This window comes from Oncorhynchus nerka, linkage group LG9b (genome assembly GCF_034236695.1).
Source record: "Oncorhynchus nerka isolate Pitt River linkage group LG9b, Oner_Uvic_2.0, whole genome shotgun sequence".
In the NCBI taxonomy this organism is placed as follows: Eukaryota; Metazoa; Chordata; class Actinopteri; order Salmoniformes; family Salmonidae; genus Oncorhynchus; species Oncorhynchus nerka.
In genome coordinates, this window is record NC_088424.1 from 20,299,670 (window position 1) to 20,324,191 (window position 24,522).

A 24,522-nucleotide genomic window follows, 5' to 3' on the forward strand; every position below is an offset into this window, starting at 1 on the left:
TTTGCATCTATGGTGGATTCGCAATTCATACAGTTTAAGTGAATGGTCAGAGGTAGGAAAAACTTTGGCAAGTAACTGAGAGAGATTACATCATTGCAAGCTATAAATCAGAAGTCAGTTCTACGCTCATGCCTTCCTGACACTTACTTTTATATCCGTCTCGGGCCTGGCTTTTTAGCTGATGTTGTTGCTCTGTGAAGTACAAATACCAGCCCTCCCTCTCTGTGCAAAACAACACATTGACTGATTGTACTCCAAATGTATTGTTAGTGCCCAATCTGAGGGAATTAATTATGAACAGTTTAGGAACTCCGTCTGAACACTCCCTACCTAAAAGACACACTACCAAAAAGGAAACTACTAATACAGTATGCCAACTTGTGAAGAGAAAGTCACTGGTTCTGTTGGACAGGTACCCCAAACTCATTGCAATATTGCTTCAAATTAAAATGTTTAATTATCTTATCAATAGCATTTACATGACCATAATCACCAGCTATAATTTTGGGAACGTATCACCAGTACATTTTGATCCTGAAAATAACTTCTAAGTTTATATTACAAAAAAACCATGACGATAGACTATATAATCTACAGGAAATTGTATTCTTCAAGAAATTGTAACACATTTTAAGCAGTCTATAATCCTATGCAATGCATCGTAAACTCAAACATGCACAGTATACTGTATATTATTAGATGGTCGATTGATTTGTATCAGACGACAATCGCAGGTTAAGAATTTCTACCTACATGCTGTGCACGACTAACGGAGAACGACATTATGGCAAGACATCATGCATTTTGTTTGAAACCCAGATAAGCCTGTCTGTCAAAAAAAAATAGAACACAGCGGAAGAGACTTCTGGTTTCGTTGTTTAGCATTAATAAGTGTATACTTTGGCTTCTCTCTCAATTCACAGTTTCACATGCTTTCAGAAACTGTTCGAGTATCAATGTGTGTGCTTCACATGTTGTCTAATACACATACCCTAACAAAACAAATTACCCCAAAGACAGACACTTAAGGCCTCTTTAGTAAATCAAGCTTAACGCCTAATTAGGCGTTAAGCTCCCAAAGCCTATGTAGAGCCTCAATATCATTACTGTCATTATCATTAAACTCACAACATCCACAAAGTCCAATAAATCCAGGGGCAGGCAGCACCACTTTTCTGGTTGCAGTAGCTAAGGGAGGCTAAGGATGACAGACCCAGCACTTTTTTATTTGTCAGAACTAGTAAAGAACACCAATATAAACCCATCAATTTAATTGGAAATTAGATAGAAGATGGCTTTGGACCACAATATGCATAAAGGTATTGTTTGTGACTAATTCATACATTCAGACAATTGGGACAATTTCCCAAAGCAGCAACTGTATATACATTTTCAACCATTCAACTGATCTTCAACACCTTGATTAGAGGAATCTGTGTTTCTGTGGGGACAAACACCTGCAGTACTGCTGTGGCTCTCTTGGAGCAGGATTAAGGATCCCTGACAAAAACTAATTGAAAAAGAATGTCTCACCTATCTGGGGACTCTGGATCGAAGCATGTCTTCAGGACATCCGTGACCTCAGGATCACAACAGTCTCCATCATCGTAGTCATAGTGGATGCTGTTGCACTCTGTGTTGCAGACCCCGTCCCTCCTCTTCCAGTTGTAGCAGGGCCCCAGACGCAGACAGTCCCCACCATCGTGGCCCGTCAGTGGGTGGTCACACTCCGCGTCACAGTGTCTGTTACCAATCTTACTGATCCGGCAGTTGCTGAGGATGAAGCGCTGGCGTACAGATGTGTTCTGGACAGTATGCGTGCTCAGCTCCAAGCTGATGTTGTAGGACTGGAAGGCTTCGACAAGTGCCTGGTGCTGCATCTGGATCTGGGCCTGAGAGACAGTGGGACGACTTCCGTCATCGTTACAGATGTTGACAATGCGGTAGCGGATCCTTTTCTCTGTACGCAGCTGCCAGTGGTTATTGTAGCCTAGGATGATGTCTGTGTTGTCACAGGTTGTTAATCCACAGGGAGGGGGCAGAAAGGGGGACACATGCTCCTGCTCAGGGATAGGGATGATGACTATGGATGGGTGGTAGCCCTCCTTATGAGGACTCCACTGTTGCTCTATCTCGGAGAAGTCCGCCCAGAGAGCGAGGTTTGGTTCCCTCTTATCAATCCGAGAAGGCCCTTTAAGGAGGTCCTCGTGAGTGCGGGGGAGCACCCATAACACAATGCCTCCGATGTGCCCTCGAAAGTTGTGCCCAAGGTCTGACTGGTCCCCACCTAGAAGAAGTGTTCGACAGGTCTCCATGAACGGGCTGTAGAGGTTACCAGACTGCAAACTGCTCTCCCCAACCTTGGCACCATCTATGTAGAGCGTCATCCTGTGGCCATTGTAGCTGGCCATTAGGTGAGTCCAGGAGTTAGGGTGGTAGCGCTGATGCCCATAGATAGTCGTAGCTTTGGGAGCTCGGTCTGTACGGAGTGTAAAAAAGAATCTGGCATCTTTTCTTCCACCGGGCTTTACTGTGCGAATACCTACGGACCATCCTTTCTCACTTAAGGAGTGGGAGCAGTTGTCAAAAACCCCTGCACAAAAGGAATACAAATATTATTTTGCAAAAAGACAAACATTGAGCATCCTCTTTCAATGTAATTAAAGCCAGACTACCCAGAGAGTTGTGGGGTTGAAGGTATTTCCCTAAACGAAGGCACTGATTCCCAGCTGTTTCTCAGAAAGAGAAAATCACATCTGGCTTCCAGATGTTCTATGCTGGGACAGCTAAAGGTCAGGGAACCCCTTCACCCTCATTCCATACACACTGTACACACAAAAACTCAGAAATGTTTTTGGACATTGAAAACAAATCTAGGTAATTGTAACAAAATATCCCTTAGAAGGATGGGCCAATTTCATGGTTAAAATTTAATTCACTCAAAGTAGTGGTTAGAACACAGCATCTCTGCCAAGTAAAAGTCTTGATACTATAATCTGGCAACAATAGAGGGACGGATTTATAATAGTACAGAATAAAACTAGTCTGTCGTGCTTATCTGGTAAATATGATACATTTTTATAGAAATTGTAATAGAAAAACAAATGTGATTATATAAATGCGGAATACACTAATTGTCAAATAGGGTTCACTAAAGATTTAGGCCAAAGCTTAAAGCTTGTAGACCAGGATTAATATAAGTGACATGTGAAGAGGAAAACAAAATACAAAAGAAAAATGAAAAGAGGGACAACAGAAAGGAGGTGGAAGCATGAGCTCTTCTGAAAAGATGAGTAGCTACAGTACTAAGCTATCTCCAGCCCGACTAAACACAACTATATTCACACCTGTTGTGGATAAGTGTGGATATTTTCAGAATTGCAATGGCATAGATGGGTTGGTAAGGGCTGTTCTATTCTTTATGATTCTTAGGCCGGGATTCAATCCGATCGGCTTTGTCGGCTATGCGACTTTTAAAGGCAATGTTCCCGCATTCGCAGAGACAGCATTCACGGCAAACGCCTCATATGCTGCTGGCTCAATTGGAAATTAGCCTTAATTGAGCAATTGATGTCATTGGTCAGAGAATCTAACCACCTGCTTCCTACAGTCCTTAATAAAAGAAAAGGATGAAAACCTATAGGCATTGTACCTCTTGTGGACTTTGTGGTTGCCTAACCCCCTTCACCGGCATGTTAGTTTTACATGTGTAAGGTCCTGGTTCAATCATTGCTCCTGGCTATTTTCTACATCATTCAATAAATGGCATCCCATTTCTGACATCAAACTTCTGTTATTTCAATCAAAATAGAATTGTGATTTCTTTATTGATTTTCTATATTCTTTTACAGTGAACTAATGAATTCATATTGCCTATATCATATTTCCCTCAAACCTTAGCCTTATCCTGTTGTTACGCTGCATTCATAACCAAGTGGGACGGTGGTATTAACCACATATGACTGGGAAAAATCCACTTGAATGCCCCTCCAACTCGTAATTTCAAAGTGGGAAACCCTGGGAAAACCTGTGCTCCGACTTCTCCCAAATGCATTTTCAGCTGTTAAGTGTAATCAAAAAAACATAATTTATAAAAAGCAATCTATTAATATGGCTTTTGAACAATATAATTGGTTTACCAGCATGATAGCTGTACTTTTAGTTTATGGTTGACGCAGCTTGTGGACCATTAGCACATGAATGCATCCAAATGGTATTTATGACTTCACAACTGGTAATTACCACCTTCCCACTTGGTTATGAATGCAGCAATAGACTAGCGTCGGTATATTGCCTGCAGGATACGAGGAGACTAGGGCTACACTATCAATAACAATTTGATCTATACAGTGGTGGGAAAAGTACCCAATTGTCATACTTGAGAACAGTGGCGTCTGGTAAGACAAGGGGTGGCGGTCTGTGTATTTTTGTAAACAACAGTTGGTGCACGATATCTAAGGAAGTCTCGAGCTATTGCTCACCTGAGGTAGAGTATCTTATGATAAGCTGTAGACAACACTACCTACCGAGAGAGTTTTCATCTGTATTCTTTGTAGCTGTTTACATACCACCACAGTCAGAGGCTGGCACTAAGACAGCACTGAATGAGCTGTATTCTGCTATAAGCAAAAAAGAAAACGCTCACCCAGAGGCGGCGCTCCTAGTAGCAGGGGACTTTAATGCAGGGAAACTTAAATCCATTTTAACAAATTTCTATCAGCAGGCTGGCTGAATGTGCAACCAGAGGAAAAAGAACTCTGGACTACCTATACTCCACACACAGAGACGCATACAAAGCTCTCCCTTGCCCTCCATTTGGAAAATCTGACCATAATTCTATCCTCCTGATTCCTGCTTACAAACAAAAATTAAAGCAGGAAGCACCAGTGACTAGAACAATAACAAAGTGGTCAGAGGAAGCAGATGCTAAGCAACAGACTGGAATATGTTCTGGGATTCCTCCGATGGCATTGAGGAGTACACCACATCAGTTATTTGCTTCATCAATAAGTGCATCGATGACGTCATCCCCACAGTGACCGTACAGTACATACCCCAACCAGAAGCCATGGATTACAGGCAACATCCGCACTGAGCTAAAGGCTAGAGCTGTCGCTTTCAAGGAGCGGGAGCTTATAAGAAATCCCGCTATGCCCTCAGACGAACCATAAAATAGGCAAAGCATCATTACAGGAATAAGAATCGTACTACACCGGCTCTGACGCTTGTCAGATGTGGCAGGGCTTGCAAACGATTACAGACTACAAAGGGAAGCACAGCCGAGAGCTGCCCAGTGACAAGAGTCGACCAGACGAGCTAAACTTATTCTATGCTCGCTTCGAGGGAAATAACACTGAATCATGCATGAGAGCACCAGCTGTTCCAGAAGACTGTGTGATAACGCTCTCCGTAGTAAGACCTTTAAACAGGTCAACATTCACAAGGCCGCAGGGCCAGACGGATTACCAGGGCGTGTACTGCGAGCATGCACTGACCAACTGGCAAGTGTCTTCACTGACATTGTCAACCTCTCCCTGTCCGAGTCTGTAATACCAACATGTTTTAAGCAGACCACCATAGTCCATGTGCCCAAAAACACTAAGGTAACCTGCCTAAATGACTGCCGACCCGTAGCACTCACGTCTGTAGCCATGAAGTGCTTTTAAAGGCTGGTCATGGCTCACATCAACACCATCATCCCAGAAACCCAAGACCCACTCCAATTTGCATACCTCCCCAACTGATCCACAGATGATGCAATCTCTATTGCACTCCACACTGCCCTTTCCTGACGGGCAGCCCCCAGGTGGTAAGGGTAGGTAACAATTGTAATGTAGCAGTTTGAGAGCTTCAAGTTTCCTGGTGTCCACATCACCAACAAACTAATATGGTCCAAGCACACCAAGACAGTCTTGAAGAGGGCACGACTGTAACGGCTGTCGTAGGTGGAAGAAGGTGAGGACCAAGGTGCAGCGTGGTACGTGTTCATACTTTTAATAATGGAACTGAACACTGATTAACAAAACACAGAGAACAACCGAAACAGTTCTGTCTGGTGCAGACACAAAAACAGAAAGCAAACACCCACAACCAAAATGGGGAAAACAGGCTACCTAAGTATGATTCTCAATCAGAGACAACGAACGACACCTGCCTCTGATTGAGAACCATAACAGGTCAAACACATATAAATATAACCACATAGAAAAAAGAACATAGACTACCCACCCCAACTCACGCCCTGACCAAACTAACACAAATACGTAATAAAGGAACTAAGGTCAGAACGTGACAACGACAAAACATATTCCCCTTCAGGAGACTAAAAAGATTTGGCATGGGTCCTCAGATCCTCAAAAGGTTCTACAGCTACACCATTGAGAGCATCCTGACTGTTTGCATCACAGCCTGGTATGGCAACTGTTCGGCCTCCGACTGCAAGGCAATACAGAGGGTAGTGTGTACGGCCCAGTACATCACCAGTACATGGGGCCAAGGTTCCTGCCATCCAGGACCTCTATACCAGGCGGTGTCAGAGGAAAGCCCTAAAAATTGTCAGAGACTCCAGCTACCCTAGTCATAGACTGTTCTCTCTGCTTCCGCACGGCAAACGGTACTGGAGCGCCAAGTCTCCAAGAGGCTTCTAAACAGCTTCTACCCCCAAGCCAAGACTCCTGAACATCTAGTCAAATGGCTACCCAGACTATTTGCAGTGCCCCCCCACTCTTTACACCACTGCTACTCTCTGTTGTCATACTACCTCAACTAACCTGGGCCCCCGCACATTGACTCTGCATCGGTACCCCACTGTATATAGTTTCACTATTGTTATTTTACTTCTGCTCTTTAATTACCTGTTACTTTTGTCTATTATTCTTATCCATCTTTTGTTGAAACTGTTGTATTCGGCGCATTGTGACTAAGAAAATTTGATTTGAGTAAAAGTAAAAGTAAAAATACCTTAATAGAAAATGAATCAAGTAAATGTCACTCAGTAAAATACTGCTTGAGTAAAAGTATAAAAGTATTTGGTTTTAAATACACTTAAGTATCAAAAGTAAAAGTATGAATGATGTCAAATTCCTTTTATTAAGCAAACCAAATGGCACAATTTTCTTGTTGTTTTAATTTACCACTAGCTAGGGGCACACTCCAGCACTCAGACATGATTTACAAACTAAGCATTTGTATTAAGTGAGACAACCTGATCAGAGGCAGTAGGGATAATCAGGGATGTTCTCTTGATAAGTGAATTAATTGGAAAAGTACTTTTGGGTGTCAGGGGAAATGTATGGAGTAAAAAGTACATTATTTGCTTTAGGAATGTAGTGGAGGAAAAGTTAAAGTTGTCAAAAATATAAATGTTAATTATATATACACAAAAAAACTACTTAAGTAGTACTTTAAATCATTTTTACTTAAGTACTATACACCACCACATAACCTTGCACTTCAGTTTACTCCTACTATTTGAAGTTTGTCACTTTTCGTGAACACCAAGACTATCCCACCTACAGTCAGCAGAGGAAATGACAAAACTTCAATGCTTGTCAAAAATACCTAGGAATTTAGTTTTTATATAGATCAAATGATTGGGACAACTTTACATTTATTCATTGAAGTTATCATCACGTGGCTATGAATCCATTTGCTCGGTAGCCGAGAGCATCGAGAGCATTAAACCTCTCGAGAATTGAGGTCAAAACAACAAGCTTGCAGGTGGTGGCCATTTGTGTCTGTAACATTCCCCCCCATAACCCATTTGCATCTCATAATGGCTGATTTCCCAATTTCTCTCATTTTCCCAACCATGCCATTTGTGGTCTATATACTGAATTTTATATTTTTAACACTTTTAACACTTAAACAATGATAGGGAGAGAGAGGTTTTGGAATTTCACTCACCTGCAATGATGGCTGGGTTAGTCTGCCCACCCTCTGGGTTGACCCACAGTTCAACACTGAACTTAGCCCGAGGAAGCTCAATGCCAGCTGCTGGATTGACCCTCAGTTGTTCCTTCTGTCCACTAAAGTACAAAGCAGACATCCACTTAGGGGGGACGTCCGGAATCTGGGCACCCCACAACATGCTGGCGCGGCTAGGTGGTCCCTCCTGCTCCACAGGGTAGTCCTCAATCTCAGCAGAATAGTCACTGTGCTGCCGAAATGTAGAGAATATCCTGCGGGACTTTACTATGCTCTCAGGGAAAGATGCCCAACTGTCTTCACCATCTGAGACTGTAAGGGTACGGCGGACCCTTCCAGTCAGAACTCTCTGCTGCTTCTTGAGCAGCAGCTGCTTGTGTGGGCCCTCAGAGCGCCCACCATCAACCTCTGGTTTGTCATTGTCACTACTTGAGTCCGCTGTCACATCAGCCTGACTGGGAGGCTTTCTGTTGAAGTTGGGGTGAGGAGAACTGACCATCCCTAGAATCTTAACATGTCTCTCCTCCTTGTCTTTGGGTATCACTGCCTCTGAGTTTCCCCGACTAACCTTCTTCTCACCTTTGCCCCAATGAGAGGCACTATCCAGTCCCGGGTTAGAATTAGCATCAGAATTGCACCCACCTGAACAGGAGGACTCCTCAAGATGAGTTATATGATAGAGACCACTTTGCCTTGTGGTGTATCTCCTTGGGTAAGCCACTGGAGGGAGATGTGGAACTGATGCTGAGTATGCTGCTTGTCTCAGTTGTCTGGTGGACCTGCACTGTTCACTTGCTAAGTGAGCCAGTTCACTGTCAGCTCTCTGAGCCATTGCGCGTTTGTATCTTCGGATATGATCTGATTGAGCAGAGTTTAGCAGCCATGTGTTGATCATTATGAGGACAACAGCCAGTAGTCTAACAAGCAACATTTTGGAGTTTAGATTTTGAATTGTTGTTTTGGAATGTTTTCAGTTCCGGAACCCTGCCTTCTTCGATATAAAGTTGAATACAGCAGCACGATCAGATGTGATTAAACCCCCTATTCCCCATTACATAAACTAGTGATAAGTGGGTAACTGTGTATTTCTCAACTAATAGTATTATAATAAATCCAAGGATTCCATTTGTTTAACAGGTATCCTATTTTTTGCAAAAGCAATTGCCTATTTCAGTTTGGACTGGTCTATTTAGTGTAATGCAGTCAATGCCAGTTATGCATTCATCAATTTAATTCACATGTGTTTACAAGGCAGGTGTGTCATGCATACTTTCATCAAGATGGCAGTTTTCCTTCCAGACTTCAAAAAGTAACTAAATAGAAGCCTGTCAGTGCATTCAAATAGAGAACTGTAGCAGTATGTTTCATTGACTGAGTGCAAAATCTTCAGGCTGTTGCATATGGAGGTTCAATGTATATTTAGTTTGTAAAAGCTTCTGGCTATTTCGCCGGTCTAAACAAAACTACAACTTGCCTCTCATCTAGCCTCCACTGCACGCATCACATCAACTCGCCTTTAAAACCTGCTGCACTGTGAACTGGCCACTTTTTTAGGGAAAGTGACGGTCAGAGCAACCTACCACAATACCGCCTGTTTGAATAGGATGAAAGTATTGTCATCGGGCTACTGTATTTTGCAGCATCAATTTTGAATTTGGAATGAAATTGTGCAATATGGTTACTTTCAGTCGATCTGCTTGTCCATATAATTCAGTTGGAAGACTATTGTCCCTGGTTGGATTTCTCTTTTTATTATCTTAAATATAGGATCATTCACGTGATGATTTCAGTGTTTTCATCCATTCCGCGCAAAATAAAGGTTAGTTCATGTCTTGCCTTCAGGTCTCGCCACCAATCTCCTCCTTGTGCGCTATTTTCGATAGTGCCTGTTGTTGTTAACTTAAAATTCACCCTGTGAGAAGGATGCAGGGGTGACCAAAACAATGAACAAGCTGGCTGAGGTTTTTAGTATTTAAGCCAATATTTCTCATTCAAGGACTATACTATGAAGTCACATAAAGTAAAGGTAAGCTTTATTGAAAGATAAACCTTAAATGCAGTCATAGGCTACACAATGGCAGAAATATAAGTAACCTAACCATCAACTATTGTCTATTGTTATTGATTTGCTATTTCCTTTCCCTGCATTTGGTTAAAAAAAGTAACAGCAAGGTATGAGACAAGAAGCAAGAGCAAATCAATGGGAATCAAACTAAATGCTCTGCTGTTCCTGTTGAGAGAGACTCCAAATAAAAAATGTTCATTAAATCACCTTCAAGCGCGCGTAAAGTCCTCTTGTATACCCATTTGAAATTGTGGATATATTTTCTGCGCTGATGAACCGCCAGTCTCGCTCTCCTCCATAGCCTATTCAGAAGATCAAACCAACGCGCTGAAACGTTTTATCTATTACTCTCAGACTGACATCACTAACCCTGCCCCTACTACACACATTAGTAAAGAAAGGAAACCTCTCTATCCAAGGCAGTCACTCTTCACCATCGACGTCGAGTTGTGTGCACTGTCCATACTCCTTAACTGTATTTTTCAGGCACTTTTATGAATAGCCAGTCTAGTGCCCCACCACAGCCATTGAACAGTGATTCTGGCTGAGCCTCACACCATACGAACACCACTCTCTCACACACATCTGTTTGACACGTGAAAAAATGATAAACCTATGTATTTAATTAATTGGAATAAAAACGAGCATGCCATATGTGCAGGTTCCTCCGTAGCCTAAATTGTTATGTATGGGTACAATTGGTATGGTAAAAAACTAGGGTGCTCATGCTTGGTATCACTAGTGCTTTATCATTTGACGAACCTGCTAACTGAACTCATCAGTGTTGTGGTCAATTCAGTTCAGTTTCTGAATTGAAATTGAATTAATTAATTGAAAATTGCCCATTGTTTCTTATTCTTTTTCAATCCACTTGACCATACCCTGGAGCTAACCAGTATAGAATTTCATCTTGGGGATGCTTGAAAGCCTCTTGCTACATCAGTAACCTGAGCTTTTAACAGCATTAAGACATAAAATAAAAAAATATATTAATTTGTCAAATCAACTCTAATTGCAATTACCTATTGCATTTCGTTATAGCTTGCATGATGAACAACATATCCATCATTTAAACTAAATTATCTTCTCACCACAATAAAACTTTAAGATGGGCTATAACTTTTATGAGAAACATATGCATCATCCTATGTGGGAGCCTCTCTAAAGTAAACTGTGCTGATGACTTTGCCTTTGGACCAAAAAATATTATTAGAATATGATAGGATGTTCAACTACAAAAACAGACAGGTAAATCTTATTAAATCTGTCCCAAATGTACATTGCCTTGTTTCCTTCATTTTTGTTCACTGATCGTTGCTGAATTTATGGGTGCTCTTCTTCTCGTCCACTTTACTACCAACCTTAAAGGAATGACACCACAGGACTGCTATAGGAAGTCCCTGAACCATCTCGCCATGCCTCTTCTAATCGTGGCCTGATCACAATTATCTACCCCACCTCTAACACCAATATCACGTGAGGGTGCGTCTTTAGATTTGAACCAGCTCACGTTGTTACAGTGAGCTAAACACTAGGGTGACAAAATGCAACAAAGACTATTGGTAAAATACTATTTAGCATTTTCATTATTCAATTCTATTTTTTTATTATTACTGTACAGGTGTTCCTGTCTCACAGAGCTCACGGTAATATCATTTGGACGGTATCACTCATGTTACTAACTTACTAGACATCATACCTGTTTTTTGATCAAATGTAGAATTGCAGATGTTATATATGTCTAAATGCACCCATTTTCTCACCCCCACTATTTTTGTCAGGCTCAATTTGCAAACAGCTCAGCTTAAAGCAACTGGCATTTTGTGCAGGGGCCCCTTAATGGGTAAAAAGGTTCCTAACAGTGGGAGGCAAGAATTCCGCAACCAGCCTGAGGATCTGCCTGCAAAACATTCTGCTTTTTTATCGAAGTGCTTTGAGATCCTAATGCAACTGTCGAAAAAAAAGTGAACGGCTGCTCCTGGGCCTCACCCCCCACTGCAAAGGACCTCTAGGAGAGTATCCTTCATTTGAGCCCAACCCCAACCCCTATACCACAATCTGAGTGACCAGAAACAGAATGGGGAAAACCTGATGTGCCAGACAAATGGAGAGAGGGAGGGGGGAAAACACACTTGGTAGAAAATGTTAGAGGGGGCCCACAATTGTTTGAAGGCAAATGTAACTTAATAGGTCATTTACTTAGTCAAATTGTAATGTTGTTTCGCAAACTGTATAACACCGTAAAACAAATGACAAAAAAAACATTCAAATCAACAGTATAGGGAAAGAAATGTATAGCAGGTATAGGCTACTTTTTGTTGTGTGAGTAGTGAATCCTTTCTGTCTGTATGTTGTAATTGAAAATGGTCTACTAAAAGAGAGTTGTACTGTCTCAGTTGTGTTTCACATGTGAATTATGGAAGAAAGAAGGACACAAGATTCATAAATCTGTTCCACAAGTGAAAACATTGGGGAAATTATTTGCTGTGAATGCTGTGCAGACCTACATGCACACCTAATATTCCAATTTGACTGAGGTAGGGTAGATATGGGAGAAAAAAACAGGTAATCCAATGTATATTTATGTGTAAGAAAATATATGAATACATAAATACATATTGTAAAGCTTGACTAGACAGCCTGGTTTACTTGCCACTTGAATGAGCCTTGGTGAGGAGTGTGGCAGAGGTGATCATGCCCTCTGCTGTGTGCTGTCAGAACTTCATGAGGCCGGTATGGTCAACATTACCAACACCACAACTTGCCCAGGTTACTTTCATACAAAAAACATATCTGTCAATATCTATCCTTTGCATATTTTTATAGCCTGAATTTTGGGGAAAATGTTATTATATACATACAGTACCAGTCAAAAGTTTGAGTTTTTTTCTTCTAGTTTTACTATTTTCTACATTGTAGGATAATGGTGAAGACATCAAAACTATGAAATAACACACGTAGAATCATGTAGTGATAAACAAATCAAAATAGATTTTAGATTCTCTAAAGTAGACACCCTTTGCCTTGATGACAGCTTTGCACACTCTTGGAATTCTCTCAACCAGCTTCACCTGGAATGCTTTTCCAACAGTCTTGAAGGAGTTCCCACACATGCTGAGCACTTGTTGGCTGCTTTTCCTTCACTCTGCGGTCCAACTCATCCAAAACAATCTCAATTTGGTTGATGTCGGTTGATTGTGGAGGCCAGGTCATCTGATACAGCACTCCATCACTCTACTTCTTGTTCAAATAGCCCTTACACTGCCTGGAGGTGTGTTGAGTCATCGTCCTGTTGAAAAACAAATGATAGTCCCACTAAGCGCAAACCAGATGGGATGGTGTATTGCTGCAGAATGCTGTGGTAGCCATGCTGGTTAAGTGTGCCTTGAATTCTAAATAAATCACTGACATTGTCACCAGAAAAGCACCATCACACCTCCTCCTCCATGCTTCACGGTGGGAACCACAGATGCTGAGATCATCCTTTCATCGACTCTGTGTCTCACAAAGACATGGCGGTTGGAACCAAAAATCTCAAATTTGGACTAAGACCATTGCTCCTATTTCTTGGCCCAAGCAAGTCTCTTCTAATTATCGGTGTCCTTGAGGAGTGGCCTGATTCACGCAGTCTCCTCTGAACAGTTGATGTTGAGATGTGTCTGTTTCTTGAACTCTGTGAAGCATTTATTTGGGCTGCAATCTGAGGTGCAGTTAACTCTAATGAATGTATCCTTTGCAGCAGCGGTAACTCTCAATCTTCCTTTCCTGTGGCGGTCCTCATGAGAACCAGTTTGATAATAGCTCTTGATGGTTTTTGCGACTGCACTAGAAGAAACGTTTAAAGTTCTTGAAATGTTCCGGATTAATTGACCTTCATGTCTTAAAGTAATGATGATGGACTTCTCTTTGTTGATTTGAGCTGTTCTTGCCATAATGTAGACTTGATCTTTTACCAAATAGGGCTATATTCTGTATACCACCCCTACCTTGTCACAACACAATTGATTGGCTCAAATGCATTAAGAAGGAAAGTAATTCCACAAATGAACTTTTAACAAGGCATACCTGTTAATTGAAATTAATTCCAGTTGACTACCTAATGAAGCTGGTTGAGAGAATGCAAAGCTTTCATCAAGGCAAAGAATGGCTACTTTGAAGAATCTAAAATCAAAAATATATTTTGATTTGTTTAACAATTTGTTGGTGTTATTTCATAGTTTTGATGTCTTCACTATTATTCTACATTGTAGAAAATAGACAAAATGAAGAAAAACCCTCGAATTAGTAGATGTGTCCAAACTGTTGACTGGTACTGTATATAAAACATTCAGAAGTCAAACTACTCTGCAAAACACAACCAAACCTGATATAAATTATTTTCAACGTTTTGTTGCATCTACAATTGTATTGGTGTGGGTGCGTTCATTCAGTGCAGGCATAGGATTTAGTTACGACTCCGGTGCAGTAGGGGGGAGTAATTAATTTTTGCTCGTAATTTCGTTTGGGTAAGCGAAGATAGATTCGAGAGATTGGTCTCTAATTCCCAAAACGTAGACAGACTTTGCGCTGAAGATATTATTATTCTTGCAACGTTGTTATGATCGACCTGTTGACAAAAGCCTACAATTTCACCTAAAGAAGCAATCTAGCTAAAAGCAAGCTTTTATGTGTTCGTACATTGTTGTTTTATCTTAGCTAGCGCATTGCCATTAGCTGGTAAGCTAACATTATCTAGCCAATAGCTCAGCACGGATGCGGTGAACTACAACAAGCTTTGGCCTTGGAAGAGTTGAGCATCGGGCTTGAATTATGTCAAGCAACCGTCAACCGCAAACTAGCGGTGGAGCGGGTCCTGGGCCTGGAAGTAGCAGCAGTACCGGTGGCACTACCAATGCTAACGGTGCTACCAGCGTAACGTTAGGCGGCAACGATAGTGCGAATGTGAACAATTCTCATAATGTTGTCCCCTCGCGGAGTCTGGCAACAGCTGGCGAGGGGTTGCTTGTACCTGGAGTGGCTGTACAGTCTCCAAGAAGCTTAGCCCCACTAAGCAGATCCAGTTCATCCTCCTCTGGCACCAGCAGAAAACGTCCTCTCCACCAAGCACCTCTCTACAATGGTCTCTTGAATTCCTACGAAGATAAAAGCAACGATTTTGTGTGGTGAGTTTTCCTGCAAAATGCTAACTTAGCTTGCTAACTACTTGGCTAACTTTTAGCTAACTGCCGTAACTAGCTTGGTGACTAGGTGTTGTTAGTTACATATGTAGGTATTGCTAGATAGTTCAACTTTGGAGTTCATTCTTGTTTACAATGTCCATTTGGCAGTTGGTTAGGTAGAGTTACGTAACGTTGTCATTTAACCAGACTCACTGATGTTTCCATATCTGAACACTGTCAAAGTAAAGTTAATGTTGTTGCATTACATTTCCTTTTCAGCCCAATCTGTTTTGAAATGATTGAGGAGGCACATATGACAAAATGTGGACACAGTTTCTGGTAAGCTAACATGATTGCATTTGCTATGGTATGGTAACGTTACTTCCATCTAATTCCTATAGCACCGTTCCATATTAGCTACCGCTAATTCCTTTTGTATCGCCCACCAATGCACCATTCATTTTTTCCTATGCTGTTTTTTTTTAACTAACATACCCCATTCTATTTCTGGGTTCAGCTACAAGTGCATTCGCCAGAGTTTGGAGGACAGCAATAGGTGCCCAAAATGTAACTACATCATTGACAATGTGGATCAGCTCTATCCAAATTTTCTTGGTAGGTTTGTCTCTTAACAAACAATTTCTTAGATAGGTATATGGGTGCATTACTTATCTGTGGTGTAGCTACAGTTGAAGTCGGAAGTTTACATATACTTAGGTTGGAGTCATTAACTCGTTTTTCAACCATTCCACATTTCTTGTTAACAAACCATAGTTTTGGCAAGTCTGTTAGGACATCTACTTTGTGCATGACACAAGTATTTTTTCCAACAATTGTTTACAGATTATTTCACTTATAATTCACTGTATCATAAGTCCAGTGGGTCAGAAGTTTACATACACTGTTGACTGTGCCTTTAAACAGCTTGGAAAATTCCAGAAAATTATGTCATGGCTTTAGAAGTTTCTGACATCATTTTAGTCAATTGGAGGTGTACCTGTGGATGTATTTCAAGGCCTACCTTCAAACTCTGTGCCTCTTTGCTTGACATCATGGGAAAATCAAAAGAAATCAACCAAGACCTCGGAAAATAAATTGTAGACCTTCACAAGTCTGGTTCATCCTTGGGAGCAATTTCCAAATGCCTGAAGGCACCACGTTCATCTGTACAAACAATAGTATGCAAGTATAAACACCATGGGACCACGCAGCCCTCATACCACTCAGGAAGGAGACGTTCTGTCTCCTAGAGATGAATGTTTGGTGCCAAAAGTGCAAATCAATCCCAGAACAACAGCAAAGGAACTTGTGAAGATGCTGGAGGAAACCGGTACTAAAGTACCGATATCCACAGTAAAACGAGTCCTATATCGACATAACCTGTAATGCCGCTTAGCAAGGAAGAAGCCACTGCTCCAAAACCGCCATAAAATGCCAGACTACGGATTGCAACTGCACATGGGGACAAAGATCGTACTTTTCGGTGAAATGTCCTCTGGTCTGATGAAACAAAAATATTACTGTTTGGCCATAATGACCATCTTTATGTTTGGAGGGGAAAAGGTGAGGCTTGCAAGCCGAAAAACACCGTCCCAACCGTGAAGCCCGGGGGTGGCAGCATCATGTTGTGGGGGTGCTTTGCTGCAGGAGGGACTGGTGCCCTTCACAAAATAGATGGCATCATAAAGGAGGAAAATTATGTGGATATATTGATGCAACATCTCAAGACATCAGTCAAGAAGTTAAAGCTTGGTCGCAAACGGGTCTTCCAAATGGACAATGACCCCAAGCATACTTCCAAAGTTGTAGCAAAATGGCTTAAGGACAACAAAGTCAAGGTATTGGAGTGGCCATCACAAAGCCCTGATCTCAATCCCGTAGAAAATGTGTGGGCAGAACTGAAAAGGCGCGTGCGAGCAAGGAGGCCTACAAACCTGACCCACTTACACCAGCCTTGTCATGAGGACCAGGCCAAAATTCACCCAACGTATTGTGGGAAGCTTGTGGAAGGCTACCTGAAATGTTTGACCCAAGTTAAACTATTTAAAGGCAATTCTACCAAATACGAATTGAGTGTATGTAAACTGGGATTGTGATGAAAGAAATAATAGCTGAAATAAATCTTTCTCTCTACTATTATTCTGACATTTCACCTTATTAAATAAAGTGGTGATCCTAATTGACCTAAGACAGGGACTTTTTACTAGGATTAAATGTCAGGAATTGTGAAACTGAGTTTAAATATATTTGGCTAATGTTTGTAAACTTCCAACTTCAACTGTAGCTTCTCTATAGCCTTGTCACAGGTTTTGTCCCAAATGGCAACCTATTCCCTATTTAGTGCAGTGCTTTTGTATGGGCTCTGGTAAAAAAGTTTTGTTCCTTTCTAATACATCACTCCTCAATAGTAATACTAACTCTTGTTTTGATTTGATACAGTGAATGAACTTATTCTCAAACAAAAACAGAGATCAGATGAAAAACGCCTGAAGATGGACCATCCGGTAAGTGCTTCAGCAAATCAGGTCACACACACACACACACTTGCAATGGAAACCAGACCTTGGTCAAATATTACAACATGAGAACATAATGCAGACAACAAAATTGTGGTCTGGTTTTCCAGACACAGATTAAGCCTAGTCTTGGACTAAAAATCAAGCTCAATGGAGAATCTCCTTTGCATCTCTGGGACTAAAAAGCTTTCTCAAACTCGTCTCTTTTCAGATATATTTGCCATTTTGATCTCAAAATAGGTCATCCAGGTGAATCATGTAGATCTGTAAAACAACATTTGGAGGGGTGTCTGACAAAAAGTGGGCATATCGAAATGAATGTGTGAGCACAGAATGCATCCCTACGTGTCCTACAAATAGGATATCAGAGTTCAGTGTGCTGTCAGATATGTCATATCAGAATGAGTGCTTCATCCAATATCATGTGTGACAGCTGTGAGCAGCCAGCTGCATCCCCTAACCAGCCATTACTCTACTCAGCTGCTTCTCGCCGTCTGTTCTTTCTGCGCATGTACATCCGTTTTTAAAATGTTATATACCTGTGATGGTGAGCTGAGGTGTACAGACACCGATGGGGTTTCTGTTACATTTGTTTAATTTTTGGGGCAGCACACATTTACCTGTAAGAACCTGCAGGCCAGTCTGACTAGGCTTTGCTGGGGGAAAACATTGCAGCAGAAAGGAAGAGGCAAAGCGAGAGGTTTCACACGCCAAAATCTGTCAAAAATAAGCCCTGTACGTTTCTATGGACTTATTTTGGACCTAAGCTTGTCGTTATATAGAGATCTCTGAGCACAGTGGCAGTAATACTTACGTCTTTACATCACTGAAAACCGAGTTTCTAGCCCGAACCATATTACCGGAGCTACCATCTCCTTTCTACCTCGAATTGAGGCACATTTTATCTAATTTTATAAATCATGTCGTGGGCTGTTTTAAACTACTTGCGGGACAGTTTTTGGTTTAATTACAAACTACCTTGTTTAGTCATGTTACCTTGCTGGCTGGCTAGCTAGCGTACAACCTTGGCTATGCACAAATTTGGATGGCACAGGAAAAATGGAAAAGGGATAGATGACCTACTCAAAGAGATGCTTCAAAGGTAGGATGCATACGCCTACTCAATGAGCTGAATAACCAAATCTGTTTTTCTGGTGTTCCTTAAATTCTGTTTGGTGCCTAAACTTTGGGAGGGGGGTGTATGTGTGAGTGAGAAAAAGTGTGTGTGTGTGTGAGGGAGGGAGGGAGAGTAGGATGTGTATAAAGTGGTTTGAAGAGTAGGCTAAAGATGGTCACATTTGAGTTTTTTGCCCAAGCAAATCCAGCTGATTCAAATAATCAACTAATCATCAAGCTTTGATCATTTGAATCAACTGTAGTGTTAGGTCCAAAAACCAAAACGTACATCCCTTGGGGTCATGAGGACCGAGTTTGGGAAACGCTAGTCTAGTGTGTTTTCCCCTTACTGCCACATTGAAAATGCAGTTCAGTATGCGTTTCTATTCCTTACTACATTCCTCCTGCCCAATCATAGGTAGGCCTTTGGAAATTAGCGAATCAGCTGTTTTCTGCAGTAGCCTTTTCTATTATACAGTATTTAAAAAATCCAGGCGTGAAGTCCAGGACTAGGCGTAGTCTGTGTCCAGGAAACCGCTCTTTAAGGTAATAGTGAAGGAACCCAACAGTTAACTTAATTTACCAAAAGTATGTACATATTTCATTGTGTATTTCTCATGTTTTTAGAATGGGTCAAGATGGCAAGTGTTCCAAGATGTCCTGGGCACAGACCAAGAGAACCTAGATCTTGCTAATGTCAACTTGATGCTGGGACTCCTTGTACAGAAAAAGAAACAGCTGGAAGCGGTATGTATATTTTGTTTAGGCAATGCATATTTAACCAGCATAAAATGAATGGCGTCCGAATGTGAACCGAATGTGAACTTGTATGCTTTACCCTTACCTTAACCTCACTGAAGCTATACCACATTAACCTTAACAACCCCTTGTCAATCCCTATGCTGTTTTTTTTCTGCCAGTCAAATATACACTTTTGTTTATTCTTAACATAAAATTAATCATATTAAGTAGGGATGGTCATTTAAAATATCAGTTATCAAATAATTTCATGATAATTTTTCAGATATCTGGATAGTTGAAATACATGTGTGTTAATTAAGGGGAACTGTTTTAAAAAAAACTTCTATTGAGGCCTGCTCTTGAGACATGAGAGCCGCTGCCGGTGAGAGAGGAGCAGGGGCCGGTGTGTGTGACAGTCTGTGTGTAGCACGGAGGGAGAGAGAGAAAACAACCAAACCAACTCACACTTGTTAGACAAACATGTTGCTACCATAGGTACTATAAGATGGTTTGATAGATAACCTATCTTGACTGCATCAAATTGTTGTAAAGAAGCAAGGCTAATTGAGGCTATTATGCTGCGCTACTCAGCCAATGTCCACAACTCCATTCATATAAAACAATAGCCTACCTGATGGTTGATCATTGTAGCCTGCTCCTTTTCATTTGTGTGTAGGCGTCTTTATGGGGCGCATTCGTAAAAATTGTCAAACTGTTTCATAAAAATTCAGAATGTAATGGTCTATCTGTATAGGCTATGTAGCAATATCACATAGATAATTTAAAAGAAATGGGCTTTATAGTCATACCTTGATCGATCGACCATTAGCTCTCTGTTTATTCCCATAGGAATCACAAGCTGCTCAACGTCAGATCTTAATGGAATTCCTCAAAGAAGCAAGAAGAAATAAAAGAGAGGTGTACCCCATCTCTGTTTAGGATTGCATCTAAATATATTTCCATATTTAAGTACAGTATTAATCTGTGAGGAAATAACCATTTGTTATTGTGTTTTATCAATCAGCAACTGGAACAGTTGCAGAAGGAGCTAAACTTTTTGGAGGAGGATATCAAACGTGTTGAGGTAAAATAATGTACATAGCTATCTATCTTAACATTTCTGTACTCCTGAAATGGATTAGAATTCAGAGGTCTAGTTTCCTAGACACAGATTAAGGCTAGTTCTGGAGTAAAAAGCGTCTCAGAAACCACCTCAGAGTTTGACAAATGTAGTCCTCCACTGTGTTTTTTGGTTTTCATGTACAGTTATGCTGGTTAAGCCTGTCTGGAGTTTTTAAATCGAAAAAGATTGTACATTTTCTAGGAAATGAGTGGACTGTACTCGCCAGTGAGTGACATGGATCGTAACTTGGACAGCACTGTACCTAATTTCGAGGCTCCCTCACCTGCACCCAGGTAAAACAAAATGTCATGTACTTCAATTAGTCTTGTGAAGGGAACAAAGTAAATATCTGACTCAGAATATATCCATCTTTCTATGAATATCCTTTAAAAGTTGTGAAAGAGTTCAGGTTTGACAGGAGACCGACACAGTTGAAGTTTACATACACCTTAGCCAAATACATTTAAACTCAGTTTTTCACAATTGTTGACATTTAATCCTAGTAAAAATTCAGTTAGGATCACCACTTTATTTTAAGAATGTGAAATGTCAGAATAGTAGTAGAGAATATAAGTTATTTAAACTTTAATTTGTTTTATCACATTCCCAGTGGGTCAGAAGTTTACATACACTCAATTAGTATTTGGTAGCATTGCCTTTAAATTGTTTAACTTGGGTCAAACATTTTGGGTAGCCTTCCACAAGCTTCCCACAATAAGTTGGGTGAATTTTGGCTCATTCCTCCTGACAGAGCTGGTATAACTGAGTCAGGTTTGTAGGCCTCCTTGCTCGCACACGCTTTTTCAGTTCTGCCCACAAATGTTCTATAGGATTGAGGTCAGGGCTTTGTGATGGCCACTCCAACTTTAGAAGTATGCTTGGGGTCATTGTCCATTTGGAAGACCCATTTGTGACCAAGCTTTAACATCCTGACTGATGTCTTGAGATGTTGCTTCAATATATCCACATAATTTTCCTCCTTCATAATGCCATCTATTTTGTGAAGTGCACCAGTCCCTCCTGCAGCAAAGCACCCCCACAACATGATGCTGCCACCCCCATGCTTCACGGTTGGGGTGGTGTTCTTTGGCTTGCAAGCCTCCCCCTTTTTCCTCCAAACAAAACGATGGTCAGTATGGCCAAACAGTAATATTTTTGTTTCATCAGAAGAGAGGACATTTCTCCAAAAAGTACAATCTTTGTCCCCATGTGCAGTTGCAATCCGTAGTCTGGCTTTTTTTATGGTGGTTTTGGAGCAGTGGCTTCTTGCTTGCTGAGTGGCCTTTCAGCTTATGTGGATATAGGACTCATTTTACTCTGGATATAGATTATTTTGTACCTGTTTCCTCCAGCATCTTCACAAGATCCTTTGCTGCTGTTCTGGCATTGATTTGCACTTTTGGCACCAAAGTACGTTCATCTCTAGGAGACAGAATGCGTCTCCTTTCTGAGCGGTATGAAGGCTGCGTGGTCCCATGGTGTTTATACTTGCGTACTATTGTTTGTACAGATGAACATGGTACCTTCAGGCATTTGGGAATTGCTCCCAAGGATGAACCAGACTTGTGGACGTGTTAAAAAAAAATTCTGAGGTCTTGGCTGATATCTTTTGATTTTCCCATGATATCAAGCAGAGGCACATAGTTTGAAGGTAGGCCTTGAAATACATCCACAGGTAAACCACCAATTGACTCTAATGATGTCAATTAGCCTATTAGAAGCTTCTAAAGCCATGACATCATTTAATGGAATTTTCCAAGCTGTTTAAAGGCACAGTCAACTTAATATATGTAAACTTCTGACCCACTGAAATTGTGATTTAGTGAATGTCTGTGAACAATTTTTGGAAAAGTGACTTGTATCATGCCCAAAGTAGATGTCCTAACCGACTTGCCAAAACTATAGTTACCGTAATTTCTGGACTATTAAGCGCACCTGAATATAAGCCGTACCCACTGAATAAAAAAAAAAGATTTGCAGCTTAATTATGTACAAAATGCATGTCTATACGCCTCAGGTGCCTACCGGTACATTGAAACAAATGAACTTTACACAGCCTTTAAACGAAACACGACTTGTAACAAAAATAAATCGGCTTTAACGAAACACGGCTTGTAACAAAAATAAATCGGCTTTAACGAAACACGGCTTTTAACAAATTTTTAAAAAAAATAGCAGTAAACCGACCAAGAAAGTCATTGGTCACTATCTTCCTCCTGTGCAATGAAACCACTGAAGTCATCTCCTTCGGTGTCGGAGTTGAATAACCTCAGAATTGCTTCATCCGATGTTGGATCGTTTTCATTGTCGCTCTCGTCACTTTCATCCAGAGGCAAATTCCCCGCTGAGCTCATGCTGCCCTCTTCAACATGCAGCAGTCCAGCCTTTCGAAACCCGTTGATGATAGTGGATTTTTTGACAATGCTCCATGCTGTCAGGATCCACTGGCAGACTTGACCAGAAGTTGCTCTTCACATGCGGCCCGTTTTAGTGAAGGATTTCTCCCCACTTGTCATCCAAGCCTCCTGACAAAATGACTACCGTAATCAGAATGATGGGAAGTTTGAGCGCGCTCGATTTACGTCACATTATGTGACGGTGCTCAGTTTTTTGGCGGCATGAATCTTGTGAAAGCGGAAAAAATTCATAAATTAGCCGCGTCATTGTATAAGCCGCGAGGTTCAAAGCGTGGGAATAAAGTAACGACTTATAGTCCGGAAATTACGGTAATTAACAAGAAATTTGTGGAGTGGTTGAAAAACTAGTTTTAATGACTGAAACCTAAGTGTATGTAAACTTCCGACTTCAACTGTATATATTCATTGTACCGGTCAAAAGTATGGACACCTACTCATTCAAAGGTTTTCCTTTATTTTTACAGTTTTCTACATTGTAGAAAAATGGCGACTACATCAACTATGAAATTACACATATAGAATCATATAGTAACCCAAAAAGTGTTCAATCAAAATTTATTTTTGATTTTAGATTCTTCAAAGTAGCCACCCTTAGACTTGATGACAGCTTTGCACACTCTTGGCATTCTCTCAACCAGCTTCACCTGGAATGTTTTTTCAACAGTCTTGAAGGAGCTCCCACATATGCTGAGCACTTGGCTTGTTCCTTCACTCTACGATCCAACTCATCCAAAACCATCTCAATTGGTTGAGGTCGGGTGATTGTGGAGGCCAGATCATCTGATGCAACATTCCATCACTCTCCGTCTTGGTCAAATATCCCTTACACAGGCTGGTGGTGTGTTGGGTCATTGTCTTGTTGAAAAACAAATGATAGTCCCACTAGGTGTAAACCAGATGGGATTGCATATCGCTGCAGAATGCTGTGGTAGCCATGCTGGTTAAGTGTGCCTTGAATTCTAAATAAAGCACAGTGTCACCAGCAAAGCACCCCCACACCATTACACCTCCTCCATGCCTCACGGTGGGAATCACACATTGAGATTTTGGACCAAAAATGTCAAATTCAAACTCATCACACAAGGACAGATTTCTACCAGTTTAATGTCCATTGCTCGTGTTTCTTGGCCCAAGCATTGCTCGTGTTTCTTGGCCCAAGCATTGCTCGTGTTTCTTGGCCCAAGCATTGCTCGTGTTTCTTGGCCCAAGCATTGCTCGTGTTTCTTGGCCCAAGCATTGCTCGTGTTTCTTGGCCCAAGCATTGCTCGTGTTTCTTGGCCCAAGCTCCTCTTAGTAGTGTTTTCTTTGCAGCAATCTGACCATGATGGCCTTATTCATGCAGTCACCTCTGAACAGTTGATGTTTAGATGTCGGTTACTTGAACTCTGTGAAGCATTTATTTGGGCTGCAATTTCTGAGGCTGGTAACTCTAATGGACTTATCCTCTGCAGCAGAGGTA

The 24,522-nt window shown here is 41.2% G+C and overlaps 2 protein-coding genes across 4 annotated transcripts in view; one reads left to right on the plus strand and one right to left on the minus strand.

The window, feature by feature from the left end:
- The window catches only part of LOC115114409 (pappalysin-2-like), an 87,885-nt gene extending 77,544 nt beyond the window's left edge, over positions 1 to 10,341 (minus strand). The window contains exons 1-2 of the mRNA XM_029642617.2: positions 7,906 to 10,341; positions 1,534 to 2,593 (exon numbers count right to left, since the gene is read on the minus strand). Of these exons, the coding sequence (XP_029498477.2) occupies positions 1,534 to 2,593; positions 7,906 to 8,857 (2,012 nt within the window). The 5' untranslated portion in view covers positions 8,858 to 10,341. The remainder of the gene's footprint in view (positions 1 to 1,533; positions 2,594 to 7,905) is intronic.
- Positions 10,342 to 14,477: 4,136 nt separating this feature from the next.
- Positions 14,478 to 24,522, plus strand: part of LOC115114411 (E3 ubiquitin-protein ligase COP1-like) — a 37,430-nt gene continuing 27,385 nt past the window's right edge. For 2 of the 3 annotated variants that reach the window (XM_065013422.1, XM_065013423.1), the window contains exons 1-8: positions 14,478 to 15,153; positions 15,430 to 15,489; positions 15,668 to 15,765; positions 17,590 to 17,654; positions 19,410 to 19,529; positions 20,373 to 20,441; positions 20,548 to 20,607; positions 20,848 to 20,939. In XM_065013422.1, the coding sequence (XP_064869494.1) occupies positions 14,801 to 15,153; positions 15,430 to 15,489; positions 15,668 to 15,765; positions 17,590 to 17,654; positions 19,410 to 19,529; positions 20,373 to 20,441; positions 20,548 to 20,607; positions 20,848 to 20,939 (917 nt within the window). In that variant the 5' untranslated portion in view covers positions 14,478 to 14,800. The remainder of the gene's footprint in view (positions 15,154 to 15,429; positions 15,490 to 15,667; positions 15,766 to 17,589; positions 17,655 to 19,409; positions 19,530 to 20,372; positions 20,442 to 20,547; positions 20,608 to 20,847; positions 20,940 to 24,522) is intronic. The other variant, XM_029642618.2, reaches the window with a different exon arrangement.